This window comes from Myxine glutinosa, chromosome 1 (assembly GCF_964187855.1).
Source record: "Myxine glutinosa chromosome 1, kmMyxGlut1.1, whole genome shotgun sequence".
In the NCBI taxonomy this organism is placed as follows: domain Eukaryota; kingdom Metazoa; phylum Chordata; class Myxini; order Myxiniformes; family Myxinidae; genus Myxine; species Myxine glutinosa.
This window is the reverse complement of record NC_136261.1, coordinates 406,261,928-406,286,703: the sequence shown is the minus strand read 5'-3', so window position 1 is coordinate 406,286,703 and position 24,776 is coordinate 406,261,928. Positions and strand designations below refer to the sequence as shown.

At 43.5% G+C, this 24,776-nt stretch overlaps 1 protein-coding gene across 2 annotated transcripts; it reads left to right on the top strand.

Annotated features, from left to right (window-relative positions):
- On the top strand, positions 1-23,310 carry LOC144888171 (zinc finger MYM-type protein 1-like). Of its 2 annotated transcripts, none has more exons than XM_078770467.1 (4): positions 1-87; positions 2,180-2,572; positions 8,408-8,513; positions 18,394-23,310. In XM_078770467.1, exons 2-4 carry the CDS (start codon positions 2,194-2,196, stop codon positions 21,152-21,154), a joined length of 3,246 nt encoding a protein of 1,081 aa, XP_078626593.1. In that variant the 5' UTR covers positions 1-87; positions 2,180-2,193; the 3' UTR covers positions 21,155-23,310. The 2 variants fall into 2 exon arrangements, with proteins under 2 accessions (XP_078626593.1, XP_078626595.1); XM_078770469.1 differs by lacking the exon at positions 1-87 and adding an exon at positions 1,775-1,833.
- The last annotated feature ends 1,466 nt before the right edge of the window (positions 23,311-24,776 follow it).

Sequence of the window (24,776 nt, the reverse complement as noted above, 5' to 3'; positions counted from 1 at the left end):
ATGCATTGCGAGGAGGGCGGGGCTTGTCCTGACTGAATGTTCGGAGGGAAGTTTGGAGTCTGAGGAGCCCAGAGATCGTCGTGCTTGGTTCGTTGTTGTTGTTTCTTTTCATGATTTCCGAGTCCCTTCATTGCTCATCTTATGAATAAACCCTGATTGTTGTTGGGTAGGGGCCATTGTGAGCCCTCAGAGTGTGTTGTCCCCTCAAACTACGATCTCTTCAACCCGCGGATTCTCAGCATTGATTTATCAACCATTATTAATTATTTGTTTTTACAGGAACGAGGCTCATGGAAGAGAAAGGTAGACCTGCCAGTGGGACAAACATCGAGGGAATTAACAGGAAAGGAGAAGGATGGATGGGAAGAAACCCTGAAACTAGCAATAACAGAGATGACAGTTTCTCATTATTTTGTTAAAATTCATATTAATGGAACAAATTCCAATCAGGAATCAATTAAAATATCAACATGTAACGATACGACCCGTTACTAATAAGTAATAAGTAACCGACGAAACGAGACGATCGATGTTTGTGTGAGTGACAGTGATGTCCGATTCTGAAATGCAGATTCGTCACAATTATCAACTTCCCACATAAATAGTCAGTTCGGCTTATTCTGAAATGCAGATTCGTCACAATTATCAACTTCCCACATAAATAGTCAGTTCGGCTTATTCTGAAATGCAGATTCGTCACAATTATCAACTTCCCACATAGTCTGTTCGGCTTATTCTGAAATGCCGATTCGTCACAATTATCAACTTCCCACATAAATAGTCAGTTCGGCTTATTCTGAAATGCAGATTCGGCACAATTATTAACTTTCCTTGTCCGTCCATCGCCTATTTCGACTTTTCCGGTCAAAACGATGGGCCGATCTGGCCCAACTTTGGCAGCAAGGTTCCGCTCCTGACTGGTAACGGGGATTGCAAAGCTCGTTCCGGATACGTGACCGAAAGTGTGTCCAAATGGCGAGCTTGGTAAATTCTTTCAAAATATTTCTCCAGAGCCACCAGTCAGAATACTACCAAATTTGCATTATGACATTAGGCCAGTGTAGAGATGTTAAATTGGGGGTCATGTCAATCACGTGACTGGAAGTGTGTCAAAATGCCCGACTTACTCAATTTCAGTCAGAATGCTACCAAGTTTGGGTTACAACATTAGGCCTTGGTAAGGATGTTTAATTGGGGAGGTGACGCCGATCACGTGACCCGGAAGTGTGTCAACATGGCTGGCTTAGTCGAGTTTTTGGAAAATCGCGTAAATTCCTTCAAAAATCTTCTTCTCCAGACCCACTAGTCAGAATGCTACCCAATCTGGATTTACAGCATTAGGTCAGGGCCCAAATAAGCTGCAGGTCAAGTGGTCCAATTTTTGCTTCTTCCTAAATGATAATTTCAGAAATGCAATGTTTTTTTCAACAAAAGTAATAATGAATGGATGTGTGAAAGGAGGTTAAAGCCTGTGATGTTGAAGCTTGTGATGTCGAAGCTTGTGATTTGTGGGGATTTTAATTTAAATGTTATGTTCCCTTTCCTTCGCTTCTCTTTCAGAAGCACAAGCGAAGCAGATAGATTCAGTGCTCCTTGTGGCCGAACGCGATAAATGGTTACTTTTAGCTCACCTGGAATGTATTTCCAGGAGATTGCAGGAGGGCAAGTTGGTCCGTCCGTCCGTAAACACTTGCAACTTCTCTGAAACTGAAACTGTGCTGAGTGCAGGCAGTGGAGTTGGTGTGGGAGAGTGTGGGCATTGGCGAGGGTGGGGCGCGTGCAGAGGGTGCGAAGTTGGGGCTACTGCAGGTGGTTGAAGTAGTGTGTGGCGGGGTAAGTGTGGGTGGTGGCGAGGCTTGCGCGAGGTAACTAGTGTCAGCAAAAACTTCACTGGAACTCCTTTTCTTTCACCTTTACTTGAAATGAAGCACTCCAAGTATGTATCTGTATCAGGGTCAGTCCATGAATATTTATCTTTATTCCAAACATACTACATATTGCACTGCAAACTTGTCACTCTCACTGAGAGTAACTAGGTCCATTCACAAGAAAATTACAACAGAAAACACACATGTAAATGTGCACATGACTTGTTTCATATTTAGAATTACCTCATCTATGTTTAAGTAGTTCCTGAAAAAGGATAAGCCTGTTTACATTTTAACTCATTTCACCGCAGGTTCCTGACGAGCCATGGACTGTGCAAGAACTAATAGCAGGATCGGTGATATTCCTGCCTGGCTGGAGAGCCGTGGCTTGCCGGAGGAGTCGCTCCGTGCTGTGGTTATGGGGCTGGGGATCGAGATCTTTGGAGTGCTCTGTGCCCGTGCCGAGCCTGCTCCGGCAAGGGTTCGACTCTGTTCTTTGTCCACAAGAGAATTTACTCTCGCCATGTACGCCAAGCTCTGTTGTTTTATGGAGTCGTGCATTGCCCGGAAAGGCTCAGAGCAGCTCGTTGTACCAGGATGTGACAATGATTCAGAGAAGGTCGGACGTACTGAAGTCCTGCAAGTAAAGGTTGAAGATGGGTACCTGGTTGATCCCGAAGAAGAAGGAAGTTACACCGAGGATTGTAAGTTGTCAGAAATGCAATCACGACATTATTAACTACACACAATAATATACACAAGGAACTTTGATACAGGAAGAATCTAGTTGGCCACTCATGCGTGAGCTATGTTAATAATACAAAAATTCAATGTAACTTAATTTTCTTAATTTAATGGGGTGTGTAGCAGGAGTGGGGATAGGATCGGTGAATCAAGCACAGGGATATCTTACATGTGTGTGTGTATGTATATGTATATACAGTGCATTCAGAAAGTATTCAGACTCCTTCACCTTTTTCACATTTTGTTATGTTGCAGCCTTATGCTGAAATCGTTTAAATTCATTTTTTCCCTCTTCAATCTACACTTAATACCCCATAATGACAAAGAGAAAACAGGATTTTAGAAAGTTTTTCAAATTAATTAAAAAGAAAAAACTGAAATATCACATTGACATAAGTATTCAGACCCTTTGCTATGACACTTGAAATTTAGCTCAGGTGCCTCCCATTTCTCTTGATCATCTTTGAGATGTTTCTACACCTTGATTGGAGTCCACCTGTGGTAAATTCAATTGATTGGACATGATTTGGAAAGGCACACACCTGTCTATATAAGGTCTCACAGCTGACAATGCATATCAGAGCAAAAACCAAGCCATGAGGTCGAAGGAACTGCCTGCAGAGCTCAGAGACAGCATTGTGTCGAGGCACAGATCTGGGGAAGACTACAAAAAAACTTTCTGCTGCATTGAAGGTTCCCAAGAGCACAGTGGCCTCCATAATTCTTGAATGGAAGAAGTTTGGAACAACCAGGACTCTTCCTAGAGCTGGCCGCCCGGCCAAACTGAGCAATCGGGGGAGAAGGGCCTTGGTAAGAGAGGTGACCAAGAACCCGATGGTCACTCTGGCTGAGCTCTAGAGATCCTGTGTGGAGATGGGAGAAACTTCCAGAAGGACAATCATCACTGCAACACTCCACCGATCTGGGCTTTATGGCAGAGTGGCCAGACGGAAGCCTCTCCTCAGTGAAAGACACATGAAAGCCCGCTTGGAGTTTTCAAAAAAGCACCTAAAGGACTCTCAGACTGTGAGAAACAAGATTCTGTGACTGGGCAGATTCTGGTATATAAATAAAAACACAGATTGAACCCCCTAACTTGACTGGGAAGCAAGTCACAGATTGAGTCTCACCCCAGCAATTGCTGCACAACCTGTTAGCAAAAAGTGTCGCCTGCCACGCTGACACATTGTCTTTTTTTTTTTTTTTTTTTTTTTTTTTTGTATACAAGATCGAGGCTCGTGAAAGAGCGAACATTAATCACACAGAAAGACAAACCGACACATAAAACATATAACATCGGGAGCGGTAGACAAGATGGGGAGAGAGGGGGAAGGACACAAACACAACATTTGAGAGCAGGGACCGAGAGACATGGAGACATCGAGAGATCTGAGAGAGGGCGAGGGCTTTGGGGGGGGGGGGGCATGGGAAGGGGGCGGTGGGAGAGGTATAAAACATATGGACACTGCCAGGACTTCCAGGAAAGAAGTTGGAATTTCAAACAAGGTGGATCTGGGGTGAATTAGCGGGGGTAGAAAAGATCAAGGTTTTGGATGGGGGAAGATAAGAGATGGTGGTGAACAGCTGTTTTAAAGACCTGGAGGGAGGAGTGGGATTGAAGGGAGTGAGGGAGTTTGTTCCAGAGGCGGGAGAAAAGAGGAATGAAAGAGTGAAGGTGAGCAGAGAGCCGAGATTTCGGCAGTTTAACCATCAGAGGGTTGCTGGCAGATCTTGTGCGACCTGTAGGAATATTTGGGGGACAGAGCACAGAGAGAGCTGGGGGTGCAAGGCCGGAGAGGAGTCGGTAGAAGACAGAAAGACCACCTACCTGCCTGCGGTGAGTGAGTGAAAGGCGCTCAGAGATAGCTTCATCGCGGGAGATTCCAATAATTCTGAAAGCTTTGGTTTCAACAGCGTGAAGCCGAGCTAGGTGTGAGGCAGGAGCACCGGCCCATAGGGGAGAACAGTATTCCATTGAGCTGCGGATGAAAGCCTTGTATGTGGTGAGGAGCTCAGGTGTGCCGAGGAAGGACTTCGCACGACGGAGGATGCCCAGTCGGCGACTGGCTTTGGAGGCCAGCTTGGAAATGTGGTTTTCCCAAGAAAGATCATGGCAGATAGTGAGACCCAAAAGCTTGAGCGACAGAACTTCTTGGAGAGGATTGTTGAGAAAGTAGATGGGAGGGTTGTCCAGTCGATCTTTTTGGAGAGACATAGTAAGAGTGTGAGATTTGTCAGGATTGAAAGACATGTTCCACTTGTTTGACCAGTCTGTGATTTTGTCCAAGTCTTCAGAGAGTGAGGAGGCTGCAGACTGCCGATCTGAGGGAAGAGGAATGGAGCGGCAGAGAGTGGAGTCATCAGCAAAGAGATAGAGAGGATTTTCAAGAGAGTCAGAGAGATCATTGATGAAGACCAGAAAAAGCACGGGGCCCAGAACACTGCCTTGGGGAACTCCAGCCTGAACAGGAAGAGGAGATGAGAGAAACCCATTCAGGGCCACACGTTGACGACGACTAGAGAGGAAGTCCGCCAGCCATGCGTGGAGATTTCCATGGATACCAAAGGAGGAGAGTTTGGTGAGCAGAGCGGGGTGCCAGACCGTGTCGAAGGCACGTGATATGTCGAGGGAGACAGCTCTAATTTCCTGTTTGGCATTGAGGACCTCCATCCATTGTTGAGACAGCAGAAGCAGCATGTCCAGAGTAGAGTGACCTGGTCTGAAATCAAATTGATGATCAGAGATCAAGCCATTGGAGAAGAGGAAAGATTTCATATCCGAAGCAATGATGGATTCCATGACTTTGCTGATAATTGGGAGAAGGCTGCTCATCAACAGTTAGGAGGTTTGCAGTCAGGAATATTAAATTTAACGAAAGAAGCACACTGACACTATGACATCACGCTGACGTCATGTGCATAAATTACATTATTACAAAATTACAAATTTTGTTTGATTACAAAATTACAAAAAAAATTGTTAAAAATTAAACGTCAATGTTAAAAATCTGTTGCATGTTAAAAAATACACAATTAAAAAGTTAAAAGTTAAAAATTATGTCATGTTAAAAATTACACTGTTACATAAATTAAATCTGTGTTTATTAGCAGCTTCGGTTGGTCACAAATAAACAATTTGAAGTATGTTGTCCTGATGAGCCCATAATAAGGGCAAAATCTGGATCGACATCTCTGCCTTTGTCTATTTGTGACCATAGACCTTTAATCTCAGTCTGCAAAGACTTGAATACCACACGGATGCCTCCTAGTCTGGAGGTGATGTGTTGGTATAATTTATGCACATGACGTCAGCGTGATGTCATAGGGTCAGTGTGCTTCTTTGGTTAAATAAATAAATAAATATATATATCTATCTATAATTCCAGTAATCTCTGTGTGTTTGTTTGTTTGTACGTTTGTACGTTTGTCTGTGACCGCTGTTTCTCGACAACCACGGGTCCGATATACTTGCAACTTGCCAGGTATATTGCTGGGGACCCGAGGATGTGCCTTTTCAAGGTTTGAAATTAATCGGACAAGTACTTACCGAGCTATGGCGATTTAGCCGTTCGCCGTTCGCTTTGGCGTTGCGAATGGACCAAACCATTCATGTAAATAGAGGGGGGGGGGGGGGGGTTCTGTGGTCGTTACTGCCACGTGGTTTCAAAGTTTTTTTTTGTTGTTGTTGTTTGCACGCATGTTTTTTTGCACCCACGTACGGGCACGCCCTAGGATGTTTACACACACACACCCCTACACAAATTTTTTTTTTTTTTTTTTTTGGCAAGGAACGGGCACCCACGTACGGGCACGTCCTAGCTTATATATAGTACGGGCATGCCCTAGTATATATAATTATATATATATATATGTATGAAGGTCTCTATAATCGCCCACTGACAGAGCACTGACACTGGTCTAAATGTTTCGTGTTTTCTAAGCAGCGTAGAAAGATGAAATTGTGCATACTGATGCAACCCAAAGCAAATATCCCAGGAAATTTCTGTAAATTAAACATTGGCCAGTGCAGACTCGCTCTTATCACAGCGGTCACATGACCCAAATCAATGGAGCTTGCACTCAGTCTGGTTCCTTGGCAATGCTCATGCTTGCCTGTTATGTTGATCTCAGAGAACGGCGTGCTGATGCACTGGTAACCTGGAGGCCGTCACAGCAGAGAAGATAAAATGATAATGATCTGCCCTAGTGTTGTTTAATGGGTGATACCAACAGACAGGAGGCAGAAGCATGGGTGTCAATCGGTGGGGGACAGGGTGGCTGTCACCTGCTCCCCACCCCCCCCTCCCCACCCCACTTTATGGAGTAGGGGGGACAGCATATTGATTTCCACTCCCCACCCCCACTTTTTTGGTCGTATTAACAACCATTGTGTGCACAGTAAACCCTTAATATTGCAGGGGGGGGGGGGGGGGGTGGGGTTACGCTACTGGAAAATGCCGCGATAGTTAAAACCTTTATTGTTTTCCTTCTCTTCCCTTTATAAGGTGTGAGGTCCGATGGCACCAACCTTCTGTCCTGCATTCACCACGATATTCCTCCACTCCCCTCTGTCCTCAGCCAACTATCTCCACTCTCCAACCACCCCCACCTTACTGATATCCCTCTTCACACTCTCTGGCTGCTCTCAATGAATCTCCCTTGCGCAAGCCAATAATATCTCGGCCGAGCGTTCCTTTATAGTTAATGCTCTGACGTCATCTCACGACGTCTCCGTGTCCGCTCCTATCAGCGAGTTCCATCTTACCAGTCCTTGTGCCAATCAAATCCCGGACCAATCACTGCTCTTCGAGGAGTGGCCTCACGGATTTTGCCTGATTGAGGTGGTGATGTAGCGGCTGCGGCACCAGCGGTAGTGGTCGATGCCTGGTTTCCGGTTGGTTTTTAAATAGTGTGGGTAATGGGCGATTGTTTTTTTTTTTTTTTTTTTTTAAACGGTGTGTTCTGCATGTGCCATGAGGAACGATTTTCTTACTTATTACATGGGGTTTCTTCTTCTTCACGACAGTCGGACCACACTACCTATGCAGTCTACCTGGTCTGAGGTATTGCCTACCCCCCCACAAACGTAACAATATTTTCACCTTTGGGATACATAATGAATTGATGGCCCCTTAAAACATTTAGTTCTAATTTTTTTTTCCTTTATTTTACTGGCATGTCTGATAAAATAACAAGAAGACGTGATGCAGAGCACGATACTTGCAAAATCCACCCCTCCCCCAAAAAATGTCATGGATACATCAAATTGTCTGTTTTATAATGATGAAAATTGACGATCTTGATCAAAGCTCGTGCCAATCGGATTAAAATTGATGATTTTATGGATGAAAATTGATGATTTTACGGATGAAAATTGATATCAGAAGTTTGACCTTGATGTGACCTTTGACCTTTTGACCTCAAAACTAGTTGGTTTCCCAATTCAGTGATGTTATGTTAACGTTCAAGTTAATTGGATGAAAAGTGATGATTTTCAGATGAAAATTGATTTTAGAAGTTTGACGTTGAGTTGACCTTTGACATTTTAACCTTAAAATTGTAAAATAAATGAAAAATACATATTTGGAAAACCTGCAAGACTGAAAGACCTCAAACCACAGATAGCTGTTTTTTTCCTTCCAGGTTGGTGCCTTTCATTTACACCATGAGAAACTGCATCATTGTTTAGAGAGATCTTGCATCAGAAAATTGATACGTTAATTTTTGTAAATCTTTAAAGGCCAAATTTAAGGCTGAGAACTGACTTGGTTTGTCTGTTTGAATGATCTTCACAGGGAGACAAGTGGAGCTCATCAGGAAGTCCTCGTACACTTCAGGTTCTCAAAGCTTCACCACTGAGACTCCCCTGAAGAGGAACCAACCAACTTCCACTGATAAAAAGTACAAATGCACTGTTTGTTCTTACAGTTCTTACAGTTCCTGTAATTCTTACAGTTTGTTCTGTATTTTACTTTATTTTAGTTCTTTTATTTTAGTTTTATTTTCATTAGTACTACTTTTATTATAGTTCCTTCTCACCACACACAAAGCTTTCATCCACAGCTTTATGGAGTACTGCTCTCCTCTCTGGGCTGGTGCTTCTGCCTCACACCTAGCTCGGCTTCACACTGTAAAAACCAAAGCTTTCAGAATAATTGGAATCTCCCGCGATGAAGCTAACTCTGAGGGCCTTTCACTCGCTCACCGCAGGCGGGTTGGTGGTCTTTCTGTCTTCTTCAGACTCCCCTCCGGCCTTGCTCCCCCAGCTCTCTCTGTGCTCTGTCCCCCAAATATTCCTACAGGTCGCACAAGATCTGCCAGCAACCCTCTTATGGTGAAGCTGCCAAAATCAAGACTCTCTGCTCACCTTCACTCTTTCATTCCTCTTTTATCCTGCCTCTGCAACAAACTCCCACATTCTCTTCAATCCCATTCCTCCCTCCAGGTCTTCCAAAACAGCTGTTCACCACCATCTCTTGTCTTCTCCCATCCCAAACTTTGATCTTTTCTACCCCCGTTAATACAAATCCAAATCCATCTTTTTCAAATTCCGTTTTCCTTCCTGAAAGTCCTTGTAGTGTCCATTTGCTTTATACCGTGTACCACGCACAGCCCTCTCTCTTCAACAGATCTCCTGATGTCCCTGTTCTCCACTGTTGTTGTGCTTCCCTCTGTCTCTTCCTCTTGTCTCCCGCTCCCTTTATGATATGTTCTATGTGTTCGCTCTTACACGAGCCTCGACTTAGTATTGAAAAAAATGGGTATTCACAAGACACACTCAGTTCAGGGCACAGGAGCAATAGTCATAGGGGGAAGCACTAGTTTATAAAGGTGGCCTAACGTTAGCTTTGATGGTGATGGTATTAGTATTTTTTATTTTACATATGTACACAAATATTGCGCACACACACACACACACGCACACACAAACACATGCACACACAAACACATGCACACACAAACACATGTCCTATAGTTGTCTACGTATATATATATATTTTTAATTCTTTTAAGCCAAGATATACCCGAAAATGTGTTTTGAGCCCGAAATGCCCAAATATGGTAATTTGGGCCCAGACCCCTCAAAAATCAAATTTTAAAACAAATTTTTTCTCGTTGTAATAAGCTTAGTAATACGCTTCTAACGAGCCCTCAACCACTATCAGGGGATTCTTTTAAGCCAAGATATACCCGAAAATGTGTTTTGAGCCCGAAATGCCCAAATATGGTAATTTGGGCCCAGACCCCTCAAAAATCAAAATTTAAAAACAAATTTTTTCTCGTTGTAATAAGCTTAGTAATACGCTTCTAACGAGCCCTCAACCACTATCAGGGGATTATTTTAACCCAAGATATTGAGATATTTCCAATATTTCACCCTCTCAGCCCACTGTGACATGCACACGTGCACACACACAAACACACACAACGGAGGTGGATACCTTGAGACCTGCTCAAGCCTGCTCAATAGCCACTCATGGTAAGGTACCCCCATCCCTACAACTTATCCTCTTATATTAAATAAAATCTGATTCTCTGTTTGTGTTGTACTTTGTAGGTATGAATATCATTCAAAAATCGGAGCTGGGCCGATCTCCACCAAATTTTGCATTTGTCTTGGTTATATCCACGGTCAGGTCATGGGCACAAGGAATCCCCATCATCTATAAGGGGGTTTGGGAAGCAACTCACTATTTTTAACCGATCTCACGAAAGTTTGGTTAACTTTGAAAACTTGAAAAGGAAAACAGCTTATCTTTGACAGGGTTAAGCCTTCAAGAAGGCAAAATGAAGTTCCGTCTTTACACATGCATCAATAAAACTGTATTCTTGCCGAGCTGGTAAAATAAGACCAGTCATTATAACTAACACGTTTGATGTCTGGCGACACCATTTGGGCAATACCCAGGATAAACCTCCCACACCCTCCCTGCGAGGGGATGATTGAAGTCATTTTGCCGACTTGTAGTATAAATCATGCGACTGATTTTATTTACTCATGGACATGAAGTTTACGCAGAAATTATTTCTCTTCATTCCCTCCATCACCAAAGATGGATGGAGGTTATGTTTTCACCACTGTTTGGCTGAGTCGGATATCTCAAAAAGTTATAGACAGATTCGGACCAAACAAGTTGAACAGGTTGGGCGTGTGACAAGGAAAATTGATTAGATTTTGGTGAAGAATCAGAATTGATTTCTTTCGGAATCGAAACAGCAGTTCGGAAACGGAATCGATTCTCAAATTTTAAGAATCGCTCGAGCATACTCAAACTAGAGAGATCATAGAACACCTTACCCCGTGCGGGCCATGAGAAAAGGCACGTGGGAAGGGTCTTTTCAACCCTTGCTTTGCATTTACAAGAACGATCTAGATTTCCTACCAGCCACCATTTTATCTGAATCTCGATATTCCCCAACGCTGAGAGTAAAACGGCGCTATATTTGTCTCATGGTTATTCTACCCTCAGGGCATAAGACGGCATGATTATTTTTCCAAGTACAGTACTGCTGATTGTTGTATATTTGGTTTTGAAAGTGCCATGAAGGTGATTTGTGTTCTACAGTGATCAAGTATGCAATTAAATTTGCAATAAAAGAAGGGTTTGAAAGGCTGTAGAAGAAAAACGAAAACAAACTTTTTTCAGAAGTTTACCGCCGTTGATGCACCATCTTTTACACCACCTAATTTAGCATGTTCAATTATTATTTGTACCTGTAGTTTGTGTCCTTTATAATGTTCCTAAAACAGTATGTTTTTTCTTTCAAATGATTTTTTATTTTGTTTGACTACAAAATGTTTGACTACACACAGGTAGACAGACTACAAATGTCTCGCTAATCTGTACGCATGTGCAATCGGGACGAGATTCTGTCCAATATTGCCCAAATCAGAGCCAAAGTGCTGCTAAAACTGCAAGTACGTGTTCTGATTTGTCTTCTACAGTTTTCAAAATGTAGAATTCAATTGAAGCTTGAATGGCACTTGGTAGAGCGCATACCTCTGTCAGGCTGTACAGTTTATTTTTTGTATCCCACTGATAGGCCGGATCTGGATTCGGACCTGAACCAAAATCTCGTCGGCTTGTTCTTGTCACCTAACCACCTCCTCCACCAAGTTTTGTCATAACTTCCATAACATTTTAAAATATTATGTTATTTGCCTTTGGGGCGCCAATTTGATTCATACACCTGCATGAAGAAGTAAATGTATTTTATTTATCAGATGTAGGGCGCTTCTTTATATGAACTTTTCTAGAGCATTACTTGGTTCCTCCTCAGAACACAAGGGTAGTTCAGCATGCACACGAGATTTTTTTGAATGGCCTGATTAGCCGCGTCGCAGACGCTGGTCATAGAGTGCCCTCTGCTGTTGTTGTTGTTGTTCTTCTTGTTCTTCTTCTTGTTCTTGCAGAGAAGACAAAACCTCAAAGCTCCACCCATTCTGGGAACCATAGCTCCACCCATTCTGGGAGAGGCTTCATATAAACAAATATCCACCATTTTATTAACTCGCATAGCTTTGAGGCCTGTTTTGTAGGCCCGTGGTGTCTTCCTCTCTCACACAGTTTTATTTCAAATCAAATTCGATATATCATTTCATTTTTCACAGTCGCTAACATAGTTTAAGACTCGGTTGAAAAAAAACGGGAAGAAAATCCGATGAAAGTTGCCCTTTATAGAACGAAATGAATTCTCAAAGGCCTGTAACTTCAAGTCCATTGAGATATATTTTGTTAAAATCGCGGCATGCTCAGTCATACACCGCCCGAAATAACAGACGGGAAAATGCCGAGATATATATATATATATTTAAATCGTGGCATGGTCAGTCATACACCGCCTGAAATAACAGATGGGAAAATGCCGAGATATATTTTCACTTTGCACAAAAATAACATCAAGTAATCGAATCAATAGGAATGTCCTGTGCCTATAACATCGACGTTATAGGCACAGCTGCATCTAGGCATTGTGTAACATCGACGCGGCTTTTGTTTTATTTAAAACTTTTTGTACTTGTTTTCTATTGTTTGGCATTTTCTATAAGCTATGGTATGTCCCTTCTTTTCTATACTTTACCACATGGCACATACCCTTATATAAAGGGGCCTTTTATATGCGCCTGGAATTTTTCCCAAGAATGTACCTTCCAATGAGATAATCCCTCCTCCTTTGCTGTTCTGCTTAGCTTTGGATGAAGTAAATTGATGATTGATCAAGCACATGTATATATTCTTATCTCCAAAAAAAGAAAACAACGGTCACACACCTGATCTGTATATAGGAAACTACACCAAATGTTGAAAGATAATGCAGCAAATACTATTGGTAAAACATTATTCTGATTATCAATGTGAAGTTTAGACCAAATGCTCAATAATGGCTGCAAAAAAAACCAAAAAAACCATCAAAATAGACTCAAGTACAATACACCAGCTCCAAAATTGATGTAATTTTTGTTGTTGTGTAAGTCGATGAAACAGGAATGGAGGATGCAGTTGTTGATGACAATTTCTTGGTAGATTAGAACCTCTGAGTCCAAGATAATGGGAGCAAGCAGTTCACCTTTGCTCAAAATGAGGAGTTTCGATTCTTAGCCCATGATTATTGAGCCGTTTTTGCAGATTTTCCAGGGAGCATGACATTCGTTTGTCATCACATGTCGTACCACAAATGAGCCTGTATGGTCAAGGCCATTTGCAGAAGCGTGGTGTTAGAGAGTTCAGGCTATAAGGACCAGGCTATACGTGGCTATGTTAAAAATGCAGGTTATTGGGCACTGGGCAGTCTAATTTGCCGCACTCATCGCAAGTCATAATTCGAAAGAAGGATGGGACTAAACCGATGTCGATGTCTCTCCGAAAAGACCGACTGGACAACCTTCCCATCCACTTTCTGAATAATCCTCTCCAAGAAGTTCTGTCACTCAAGCTTTTGGGTCTCACGATCTGCCATGATCTTTCCTGGGAAAACCACATTTCAAATCTGGCCTCCAAAGCCAGTCGCCGGCTGGGCATCCTCCGTCGTGCGAAGTCCTTCCTTGGCACACCTGAGCTCCTCACCACATACAAGGCTTTCATCCATAGCTCAATGGAATACTGCTCTCCCCTCTGGGCTGGTGCTCCTGCCTCACACCTAGCTCGTCTTCACGCTGTTGAAACCAAAGCGCTCAGAATCATTGGAATCTCCCGCGATGAAGCTAACTCCAAGGGCCTTTCACTCACTCACCGCAGGCAGGTTGGTGGTCTTTCCGTCTTCTACCGCCTCCTCTCTGGCCTTGCCCCCCCAGCTCTCTCTTGGCTCTGTCCCCCAAATATTCCTACAGGTCGCACAAGATCTGCCTGCAACCCTCTTATGGTTAAACTGCCAAAATCAAGACTCTCTGCTCACCTTCACTCCTTCATTCCTCTTTTCTCCCACCTCTGGAACAAACTCCCTCACTCTCTTCAATCCCACTCCACCCTCCAGGTCTTTAAAACAGCTGTTCACCACCATCTCTTATCCTCCCCCATCCAAAACCTTGATCTTTTCTACCCCCGCTAATTTCGGTCCCCTTGTGTTTTATACTTCTCCCACCCCCCCCCCCCCCTTCCCGCGCCTCCTCCCCCCGGGCCCTCTCCCTCCCACACGTCTCCCTGCTCTCAAATGTTATGTTTGTGTGCTTCCCCTTCTCTCCCCATCTTGTCTTCCGCTCCCTCTTTTTGTGTGTTTTGTTTGTCTGGTTGATTTGTTTGTGAAATAAATGTTAGCTCTTTCATGAGCCTCGATTCAGTATACAAAAAAATAAAAAATAAACCGCATGTGTGTTGATAATGGGAGCTTCATATGATTGCTGTATCTGATCTGTACCCAATAATGATTGTGACCTCTTCCAGAAGCTCAGTCAGGATAAGTACAGTGCATTCAGAAAGTATTCAGACCCCTTCACTTTTTTCACATTTTGTTATGTTGCAACCTTATGCTGAAATCGTTTAAATTCATTTTTTCCCTCTTCAATCTACACTCAATACCCCATAATGACAAAGAGAAAACAGGATTTTAGAAAGTTTTTCAAATTTATTAAAAAGAAAAAACTGAAATATCACATTGACATAAGTATTCAGACCCTTTGCTATGACACTTGAAATTTAGCTCAGGTGCCTCCCATTTCTCTTGATCATCTTTGAGATGTTTCTACACCTTGATTGGAGTCCACCTGTGGTAAATTCAATTGATTGGACATGATTTGGAAAGGCACACACCTGTCTATATAAGGTCTCACAGCTGACAATGCATATCAGAGCAAAAACCAAGCCATGAGGTCGAAGGAACTGCCTGCAGAGCTCGGAGACAGCATTGTGTCGAGGCACAGATCTGGGGAAGACTACAAAAAAACTTTCTGCTGCATTGAAGGTTCCCAAGAGCACAGTGGCCTCCATAATTCTTGAATGGAAGAAGTTTGGAACAACCAGGACTCTTCCTAGAGCTGGCCGCCCGGCCAAACTGAGCAATCGGGGGAGAAGGGCCTTGGTAAGAGAGGTGACCAAGAACCCGATGGTCACTCTGGCTGAGCTCTAGAGATCCTGTGTGGAGATGGGAGAAACTTCCAGAAGGACAATCATCACTGCAACACTCCACCGATCTGGGCTTTATGGCAGAGTGGCCAGACGGAAGCCTCTCCTCAGTGAAAGACACATGAAAGCCCGCTTGGAGTTTTCAAAAAAGCACCTAAAGGACTCTCAGACTGTGAGAAACAAGATTCTGTGGTCTGATGAAACCAAGATTGAACTGTTTGGCTTTGAACTGTGCCTCGACACAATCCTGTCTCTGAGCTCTGCAGACAGTTCCTTCGACCTCATGGCTTGGTTTTTGCTCTGATATGCATTATCAGCTGTGAGACAGGTGTGTGCCTTTCCAAATCATGTCCAATCAATTGAATTTACCATAGGTGGATTCCAATCAAGGTGTAGAAACATCTCAAAGATGATCAAGAGAAATGGGAGGCACCTGAGCTAAATTTCAAGTGGCAGAGCAAAGGGTATGAATACTTATGTCAATGTGATATTTCAGTGTTTTCTTTTTAATAAATTTGCAAAACTTTCTAAAATCCTGTTTTGTCTTTGTCATTATGGGGTATTGAGTGGAGATTGTGAGGGAAAAAATGAATTGAAACGATTTCAGCATAAGGCTGCAACATAACAAAATGTGAAAAAAGTGAAGGGGTCTCAATACTTTCTGAATGCACTGTATTCTCTGAAGATTAACCCGAGTAAGGGATACTGGCAGGGTTAGATTTATGCAAGGGCAACCGGGGCAAGTGCCCTGGGGCCTGCACCACCCAACACCTGACCCAGGGCCTCCACCACCCAAGGGCTCATCCAGGATTATTGTCATGATATCTATATACAGGATCCGCCAAAAGTCATGACTGTATTTTCATTGTAAATTGTGCCGAAGGCAATGTACTAACTGTTTGTTTTTCTGTTGCAGGTTAATCTTAAGGGTTGATTTTATCATGGATAAGTGGACACTTCAGCAGAGGGCACTGATTGTGGAGCTGTACTTCCGAAACGGTTGCAGTGTTGTGTGTGCACAGCGTGAATTCCGAAGAGCACGTGGTGTGAGAATAGCACCAACAGACAAAGCCATAAGGAGATGGGTGACAGCATTCTGACAGACTGGTTCAGTGGCAGATACAAAAAGGTCAGGTCGTCCAAGGTCAGTGACAACTGCAGCAAACATTCAGGCTGTCCAGGAAGACATCGTGCACTCCCCGAAGAAATAGTGTAAACAGCGATCTCATGAACTGCAGATTTCTGAGACTTCACTCTGTCGGATTATGAAAAAGGACGATTGGTGTTATCCATACAGAGTGCAAGTTGTGCGTAAACTTTTACCCACCGATGCACACGCTCCTCACGTTTGCTCAGCGATTTTTGGAGATGACCAACAATGACGATAACCTCCTCACCAATCTCATAATGAGTGGCGAAGCTCACTTTCATATGGATGGCTTCACAAACACACACGATTGCAGAATCTGGGCAACTGAGAACCCTATGGCTCTCCACAAGAAAGAACTGCACCCCCAGCGTGTCACAGTTTGGTGTGGGATATGCTCAACATATGTGATTGGTCCCTACTTTTTCGGGGATGAAACTGGCGCAGCAGTTACTGTCACATGTGACCGTTATCGAGAAATGATCACCACATTCCTAGCACCTGCAGTGGAGCACATGATCGTGAATCGCCAAAAGAACCTTTGGTTCCAACAAGATGGTGTCACCCGCCACACTGTAAGGGAATCAATTGTGGCTTGCCTCAGATGACTGTTCCCTGGCCGGCTGATTTCCCGGTTTGGAGACCTTCCTTTTCCTCCAAGATCTCCAGATTTAACAGCTCCAGACTTCTTTCTCTGGGGCTACCTGAAGGACAGGGTAAACCGTACAAAACCCAGGACCTTACAGGAACTAAAGGACGATATTCGTAGAGAGATCCTTAACATTCAGTTGAAAACACTGTAATCAGTGATGGAGTGCGTTGTGCAGCGGGCACAATTTTGCATGAATGCCCATGGCGGTCACTTACCGGATGTGATTTTCATGAAATAAATTGTGAGCAATCTCCAAAGTGTGCTCTTTCATTTCCATCTTGTATATTCAGTACAACATACTTGTTTCCTACATTGCTGTTTTTGCTGAAATACAGTCACGACTTTTGGTGGACCCTATACTAAATAACTAAATTGTGGTTTTTGATTGGATGTTTGGACGGATGGACGAACGGGCTATGTATAAGTAATTCGGAAGCCATAGCATGTACTGCACCCCCAGCATATATAAGTAATTCGGGCTATGTATAAGTAATTCGGGCCTCAGGCTTTTGGCTTTCTCTTTCTCTGAAGTGATCGTGCTGTTGTTGTTGTTGTTGTTGTTGTTGATGTTGTTGTAATTGGAGGTGTGGTTGTTGTGAAGAGACGATATGTTGTGCGGAAGTTCCATTTGTTGGTAAGATGGCAATATTTACTGCTTCAAACAATCAGAGATTTTTCGGCATGGAGATATTTGGTGATGGGAACTGTTTATTTTCAAGTCTCGCTTTATTGGTGGAGGGTGATCAGAACACTCGCGTCGATATGAGGCGAAAAACCGTTCATCATGTATGCATATATTGGGACCGGCCTCAGGTTTTTTGGCAGGGATGGTTGATCCATGTGGCCCAGATGGAATACCAGTGTGTAGTTATAAGAGACCAATATTGGGCATACATGGGGTACCTTGGCATATTTGCAGGTAACCTGGAGATAAAGGCAATTTGCGAGATGTACAATTTGACAGCAATGTTTACTTCAAAAACCAACAAATCGCTGCACAAGCTATTGTCCGTAACAGGAGGATTCACAGTTTACACACACCTTAACCACTGAGGCACGATTCCATTTATCCCACAGAGCTGTGTATTCGCTTGATAAAATGCTCCCCCACCTCAAATCCTCGCTGTCTGTTGTGTGGAGGTTCCGTGGGCTCCACTCGTATATCTAATTTGTGCACACCTTACTTAACCAGCCGAAAGTGCACACACAAGCGGCATTCTCATGTAATATATGGCCCTGGAGCACACACATGAATATACACATGCAAGTGACACACACACTCACATACCATGCATTCATACATACCATACAGACATATTCAAACACATTATGTGCCTGGCAACTATAGTTACCAGCAGTGGAGTTGGGTTACGTTTATACATTGGACCTGTGTGATTAACTTGTTCATTTTGCTTGTCATTTCAGGTTAATTGGTTTCGGTTCTGTCTGTAGACAGTTCGCTAGTGCCCAATGGATTGCCGCAAACGCTCAGGAGATCGACATCGCACACACCATGGTCGACACCAACCACACAAAACGAAGATTTGAATCTGGGAGTTCAAAACGTGCAAAGGACAAAAAACGTGCAGAAGTTGTTGCAAAGTGGGCAAAAATGGATATATTTGTTACGAAAACGCCGAAAAGCCATGCTGTTTCTGACTCTCACACAAGTATGTCATCTGTGGGACCCGTTCAAGTGAACTGGAACGAATCTGACTCTGAATCTTCGAGCGTAACTGGAGATTCAGCAGATGATCGTGAGGTAAATTGGGACAATCTCAAGATTCCCACAGCTGTTGATTCAGACACAGAGGACTGTGAAAAGACGGAGACTGACAACTTGCAAACAGACTTCGATTATGATCAACTGGAGACTAATCAAGGTGACACATTGTTGGCCATACATAAAACCGGGACCGAAAATGACATTGGTACTTGGCCTGACAAAGTCACAAACGAGCAGATCGACTACTGGGCCACACAGCCTGATGTAACTGAGCTGCAGAACATTGGCCAGACGGTTTTTGACTTGCGTTCGTCTCACCAGCCTACAGGAGAAAACCGAACCAGAAAATGCACGACGCACATGTTCTACCTAACGGCACAGAACAATGAACTGGTGAAACGATTGTGGCTTTGTTTTTCTCCAACAACGGGAAAGCTTTACTGCTATATCTGCAAACTGATGCGGCCCGATGCAGCAATTCAGCTCGCTACAGATGGATTCTGTGATTGGAAACATGCAGGCAATCGTCTTAAAGACCATGAACTGTCAAACGCACATGTGGAAGCGCTCATCGCATTGACTCAGCGTGGAACCGCCAAAGGTAGAATTGACAGCGAACTTGCTGCAGAAGCTGAAAGGAAGAGCAGTTACTGGGTGAAAGTACTGAAACGTGTGACTAGCGTAATTCAATTTTTGTGCGAACGAAACCTTGCGTTCCGTGGTTCCAACGAAATTGTCGGTTCGGCTGGTAATGGAAACTATCTTGGACTTCTCGAGCTGATATCACAATATGACGACTTTTTGGCTGAGCACATCCAGCGAAATGCAAATCGAGGCAGCGGGCACACAAGTTATCTGTCATCGACCATCTGTGAGGAACTGTTGTCGTTGATGGGCAATCATGTTCTGAATGAAATTACATCGCGTATAAAGGAATCGAAGTACTATTCGATATCGCTCGACTCGACACCGGATATGACACATGTTGATCAGTTGACGCTCGCATTTCGCTACATGGAGGGCAGAAATCCAGTTGAACGATTCCTAACATTTATACCGAATGCTGGACACAAAGCGGAAGACATGTTTCATGCCCTGATGACATTCCTTGAATTGCACGAAATTGACATTAAGAACTGCCGCGGGCAGTCGTACGACAACGCATATGCCATGAGCGGCAAGTACAGTGATCTTCAAGTGCGAGTCAAGGAGAAGAATAACAAAGCAATTTGGATCCCGTGTGTCAGCCATTCTCTCAACTTAGTTGGAAAAACAGCTGCTGAATGCTGCGCCGCTGCTGTGTCATTCTTCGACTTCCTGCAGCAGTTGTACGTATTCTTTACCAGTTCGACTCACCGCTATGCAGTGCTCAAGAAGCATATTGAAGCTGAGTCTGAGTCAAGCAACCAGCCCATCTATGTACCAAAGTGCTTGTCTGAAACACGTTGGTCTTGCAGAGCAGATGCAACTAAAGCCATATACACAGGTTATAACGCCTATTCAAATGCACTGGAAGAAATTATGAATGACACACAGGAGAAGGCACTGGTGCATGGGCAAGCCGAAGGTCTGTGGAGCAAGATGCAGACTATCGAAAATGCGTTCTTTATGGTGTTGTGGGCCGATATCCTGGAGCGATTCAATGCTACAAATCACATTCTGCAGGACCCTTCAATGGACTTGAATACAGCTGTCGTGTTGCTTAAAGGGTTGCGTACTTTTGTGGAGTCCAAGCGCAGCAGTTTTGAGTACTATGAGAAGCTAGCAGCGGAGAAATGTGGCACGTCAGAGTGCGCTGAGGTTCAAAAATGTGTACACCAGCACAATGTTCGTTTGGATGACCCAGAAACTTCACAGCTAGCCGTTGAACAACCTGATCAGGACTCTGCTTCGAGGCGTTTAAAAATTACCTCATTTTTGCCAGTTATTGATAGCCTATTGAGTGCGCTACAACCGCGAATAGAAGCATATGACGAGATCTGCGGATTGTTTGGTTTCTTCAGAAAGCTGCATTCGCTGAGCTCCGAGGAAATTCAAGCTGCGGCAGTTAAGTTGGCCAAAGAATTCCCTGATGATCTTTCGAATCCTAAGCTTCAAAATGAACTATGTCAATTTGTTGTTTTTTCTGGAGCTTTTTCTAATGAGAAACCAGGTCATTTGGGCTTAGAGCACTTTTGGTACACGCTCATTATCGACAAACGTGTGAGCTCCACTTTTCCTAACCTTATGACTGCTCTGCGCATCTATCTTGTGTTGATGATTACAAACTGCAGCGGTGAATGCTCATTTTCTAAACTCCAACTGATATACAACCGCTTGCACACAACTATGACACAATGTCGCATGAGCTGTCTTGTTCTCTTGTCAACTGAATATGACTTACTGCGTGATATTGACTTCTCTGACATAATTCGCAACTTTGCTCAAAGAAAGGTTCGTAAGGTACCTATCCATGTTTAATTAGTCACTGTCTGCCTACCTGCGTCACTATCATTATCAGATTGTGCAACGATACATGTAGGTGTCTGATTGTTGTTGTGAATTATAGCTTATTACATTCGCCAACGAAGGTGAGTGGAGGTTATGTTGTCACCCATCTGTTTGTGATCAAGATATCTCCAAAAATAGTGGACGGATTTGGGCGAAATTTGGTGGGTAGCTTGGGTATGTGATAAGGATGTAATGATTCGATTTTGGTGGAGATCCGGATCCTCTGGATACCAGAATTTTCAAGTGATTCTTCACCATTGAGAGATAGGGCCAAAAACGATACATACAGTCATGGCCAAAAATATTGGCACCCTTGCACTTTTTTCAAATAACTCTAAAAACAATTTCCTCGAAAAATAGGTTTAAATTGACAAAAGTATTTGGTCTCCACAATTCTTTATTTCACTTTTAATATTACAGAACCTTTGTTTTTGATTCAGAACTTAATATATCCTTTTAAATCAGAAAATAAAAAGAAATGCCATTGACAAAATTATTGACACCCTAGACTTAATATTTGGTAGCACAACCTTTGGACAAAATAACTGCAGTCAAGCGCTTCCTATAGCCGTGAACGAGCTTCCTCCACCTCTCTACTGGCAGTTTGGTCCAATCTTCTTGTGCAAACTGCTACATTTCTCCCAGAATTGAAGGGTGTCTACTCCCAACTGCTGTTTTCAGATCTTCCCACATGTGTTCAATAGGATTTAGATCTGGACTCATTGCTGGCCACTTCAGAACAGTCCAGCGTTTTGTCTTGAACCATTCCTGGGTGCTTTTTGAAGTGTGTTTGGGGTCATTGTCCTGCTGCAAGACCCATGGCCTTCGACGGAGACCCAACTTTCTGACACTGGGTTGAACATTGCGCTCCAGAATGCCTTGGTAATCTCCCGATTTGATGATGCCATGCACACATTCAAGGCACCCAGTGCCAGAGGCAGCACAGCAACCCCAAAACATCACTGAACCTCCTCCATGTTTGACTGCAGGGAAGGTGTTCTTTTCTTTTCAGGCTTCATTTTGTTTTCTGTAAACATAGAGATGATGTGCTTTACCAAAAAGCTCTAATTTGGTCTCATCTGTCCACAGGATATTCTCGCAGAACGATTTTGGCTTGTTCAGGTGTGTTTTGGAAAACTCCAGTGGGGCTTTCTTATGTCTCGTTCTCAGCAGTGGGGTCCTCCTGGGTATCCTACCATAGAACCCCTTTCATTGAGTTGGTGACAGATGGTGTGAGTTGAAAGTGTCGTACCTTGTGTCTAGCTTGAATCTGTTTGGCAGTTGATTGAGGTGCTTTCTCCACCATTCAAACAATCCTTCACTGCAATCTTTGTTAAAGCTTTCTCTTGCGGCCATGTCCAGGGACGTTGGCCACAGTGCCATGGGATTTCTATGTGGATTTCTGTGTGCCATTTTAGGATTTCTGTGTGGAATAAGCTAAGATTTTGTGATTTTTTCAGCTTTTTTTGTTTTGTTCCACTGCAAATCAAAGAAATACATATGTGGATACCAAAATATTTTTTACATTTCAACAATTTTCTGGAAGAAATGGTGCAACAACAACAACAGGCATTTTAAGGCCATTTTCCCTGCAAGAGCGGGGGTTAGCCTTGCGGTCCCCATGACAATCTTCTCCATTTTGCCCTATTTTCTGCATCTCCCCTTGTTAACCCCCTTGCCCGCATTTCTTCTTCCACCACCTTCAGCCAAGTCTTTCTCGGTCTTCCCCGTCCTCTACTTCCTTCTACATTCATTTCCATCACTCTTCTCAACCAGTCACTTTCATCCTTCCTTGGAGATCTCGCGAGATCTTCTGGTGAGGTCACGTTTTTTGAAGCTGTCCAAGCTCTCCACGCTATCGAAGTTAAGTAACTGTTTACATTTGTATTTTTTTTCGAAACTGTATTTATCTTACGGTGTGTGTACCGACAGTGTGTCCCTAGGAAGTTTCTCGGTGTTAATCTTTCATACCTGTATAAAATAGTCGGTTATTTCGTGCCGCGTTATTCGCGGCCTAGTACATTGTTTCCTACCTTGAGGCTTTGTTTTCTCTCAGCGGTCGATTGTGGTCCATTTACTTTCGTTCTCTCAGTTTTTCCCAGTCTTTTCACCCCATACTTCTTTAAAATATTAACAAAAAAAAACAAAAAAACATTTCCTTCTTTGTTATTCGTTCGTTCGTTCTTCGACCATGTGTTTCACCCCCCATTTCCACAGATAGTTTTCGCTGTTTGATTTTAAAATGTTTAAACTTTCCCCTGAAGTGCTGTATTCTGTCGTATATTATAACACTTTTTTCTTCTTCTTCTTTAAAAGGTTGCTTTCGACTTGCTCACCAAATCTATTCATTTCACAAAAAAATTCCATCTCTTACAGTTCCTCCTTCCTAAATTCCCTAAACTCACCTGCACTCCACCCCTCCTCCAGCATCTTCAAACGTATCTCTGACTCGAAGGTCACAAGAAACTCATTTTGCAATAAATGTTCGTTTCCCATTAATCGTCCAACACTTTCTAAACTCCCCTTTAAAGGTTGGTGGAGATGGAGGTGAGGGTTGGAAGGGTTGGAAGGGGGAAGAAGCGGGGAAGACATTTTGAGGAGGAAGGGTGAGAGGAGGGAATTGGAGAAAAAATGAGGGTGGGGAGATTTGAAGGAGAGGGGCGTGGGGGGAGTTTGGGAGGGGAGGGGTGAGTTTAGACGGGGAGGGGTGAGGGGGGAGTTTCGGAGAGAAGGAGCGAATGGGGGAGGTTTTAAAGGGATGAGTGATTGGGGAGATTAGGAGGGGAGGGGAAATGGGGGAGTTTGGGAGGGGAGGGGTGAGGGGGGAGTTTAGGAAGGATGGGGGTGAGAGGGAGTCTAGGAGGAGAGGGGTGAGGGGGGAGTTTAGGAGGGAAGGGGCAAGGGGGGAGATTTGAAAGGGATGGGTGATGGGGAAGATTGGGAGGGGAGGGGTGAGTTTGGTACCTAATTTGAATTTCTATCATTTTGAACAACACTATTGATGAAGTTGGGTCGCATTAAATTGATTATTCTTGAGACAAATGCAAGATTTCTTCTTGTTTAGCTTGTTGCTTTGATGTTCGGACCTAATTAACACAAATTTGCATATTTAGACCCCTTCCATCCCTGGCATTCATCTCTATTTTTGATATGGTATTCCTGGGGTATATCAGAGGAGAATCCAACAGAGAAACAATCTTTTCCAATTAGTGGTGGGTCAAGGCACCATTTGACTGGACATCATCTTCATCATCATCTTCATTAACGGTATGGACATCAAACATTCCGGGCCTTCGCTCAAACTTGACTGATATCTCCATACAGGTTGCTTCTGACAAACCAGACTTCATCTGCTTAACAGAAGCTTTCCTCCTTCATGATGTCTCTGATTCCTTAATATCTCTCCCGGGTTACTCCCTCCTCCGGTATGATAGACCTGAGCCTCGTCCTGGAGGTGGGGTTGCTATATTTATCAAAAACACTTCCTCATCCTCCCTGCACTGTCCTCTCTCCACATCACCCCCAGGAGTACCACTGGCTACGGCTTCCCCTTCGCTCCCACCTTTTGTTCAAATGTGTGTTGTACTGTCCA

What these genes read in the sequence shown, in the direction of transcription:
- LOC144888171 (XM_078770467.1), top strand. Translation starts at nt 2,194, where the DNA reads ATGGACTGTGCAAGAACTAATAGCAGGATCGGTGATATTCCTGCCTGG. An exon ending in AGGAAGTTACACCGAGGATT is followed by an intron (nt 2,573 to 8,407) that starts GTAAGTTGTCAG and finishes TGATCTTCACAG; the next exon opens with GGAGACAAGTGGAGCTCATC. An exon ending in CCAACTTCCACTGATAAAAA is followed by an intron (nt 8,514 to 18,393) that starts GTACAAATGCAC and finishes TTGTCATTTCAG; the next exon opens with GTTAATTGGTTTCGGTTCTG.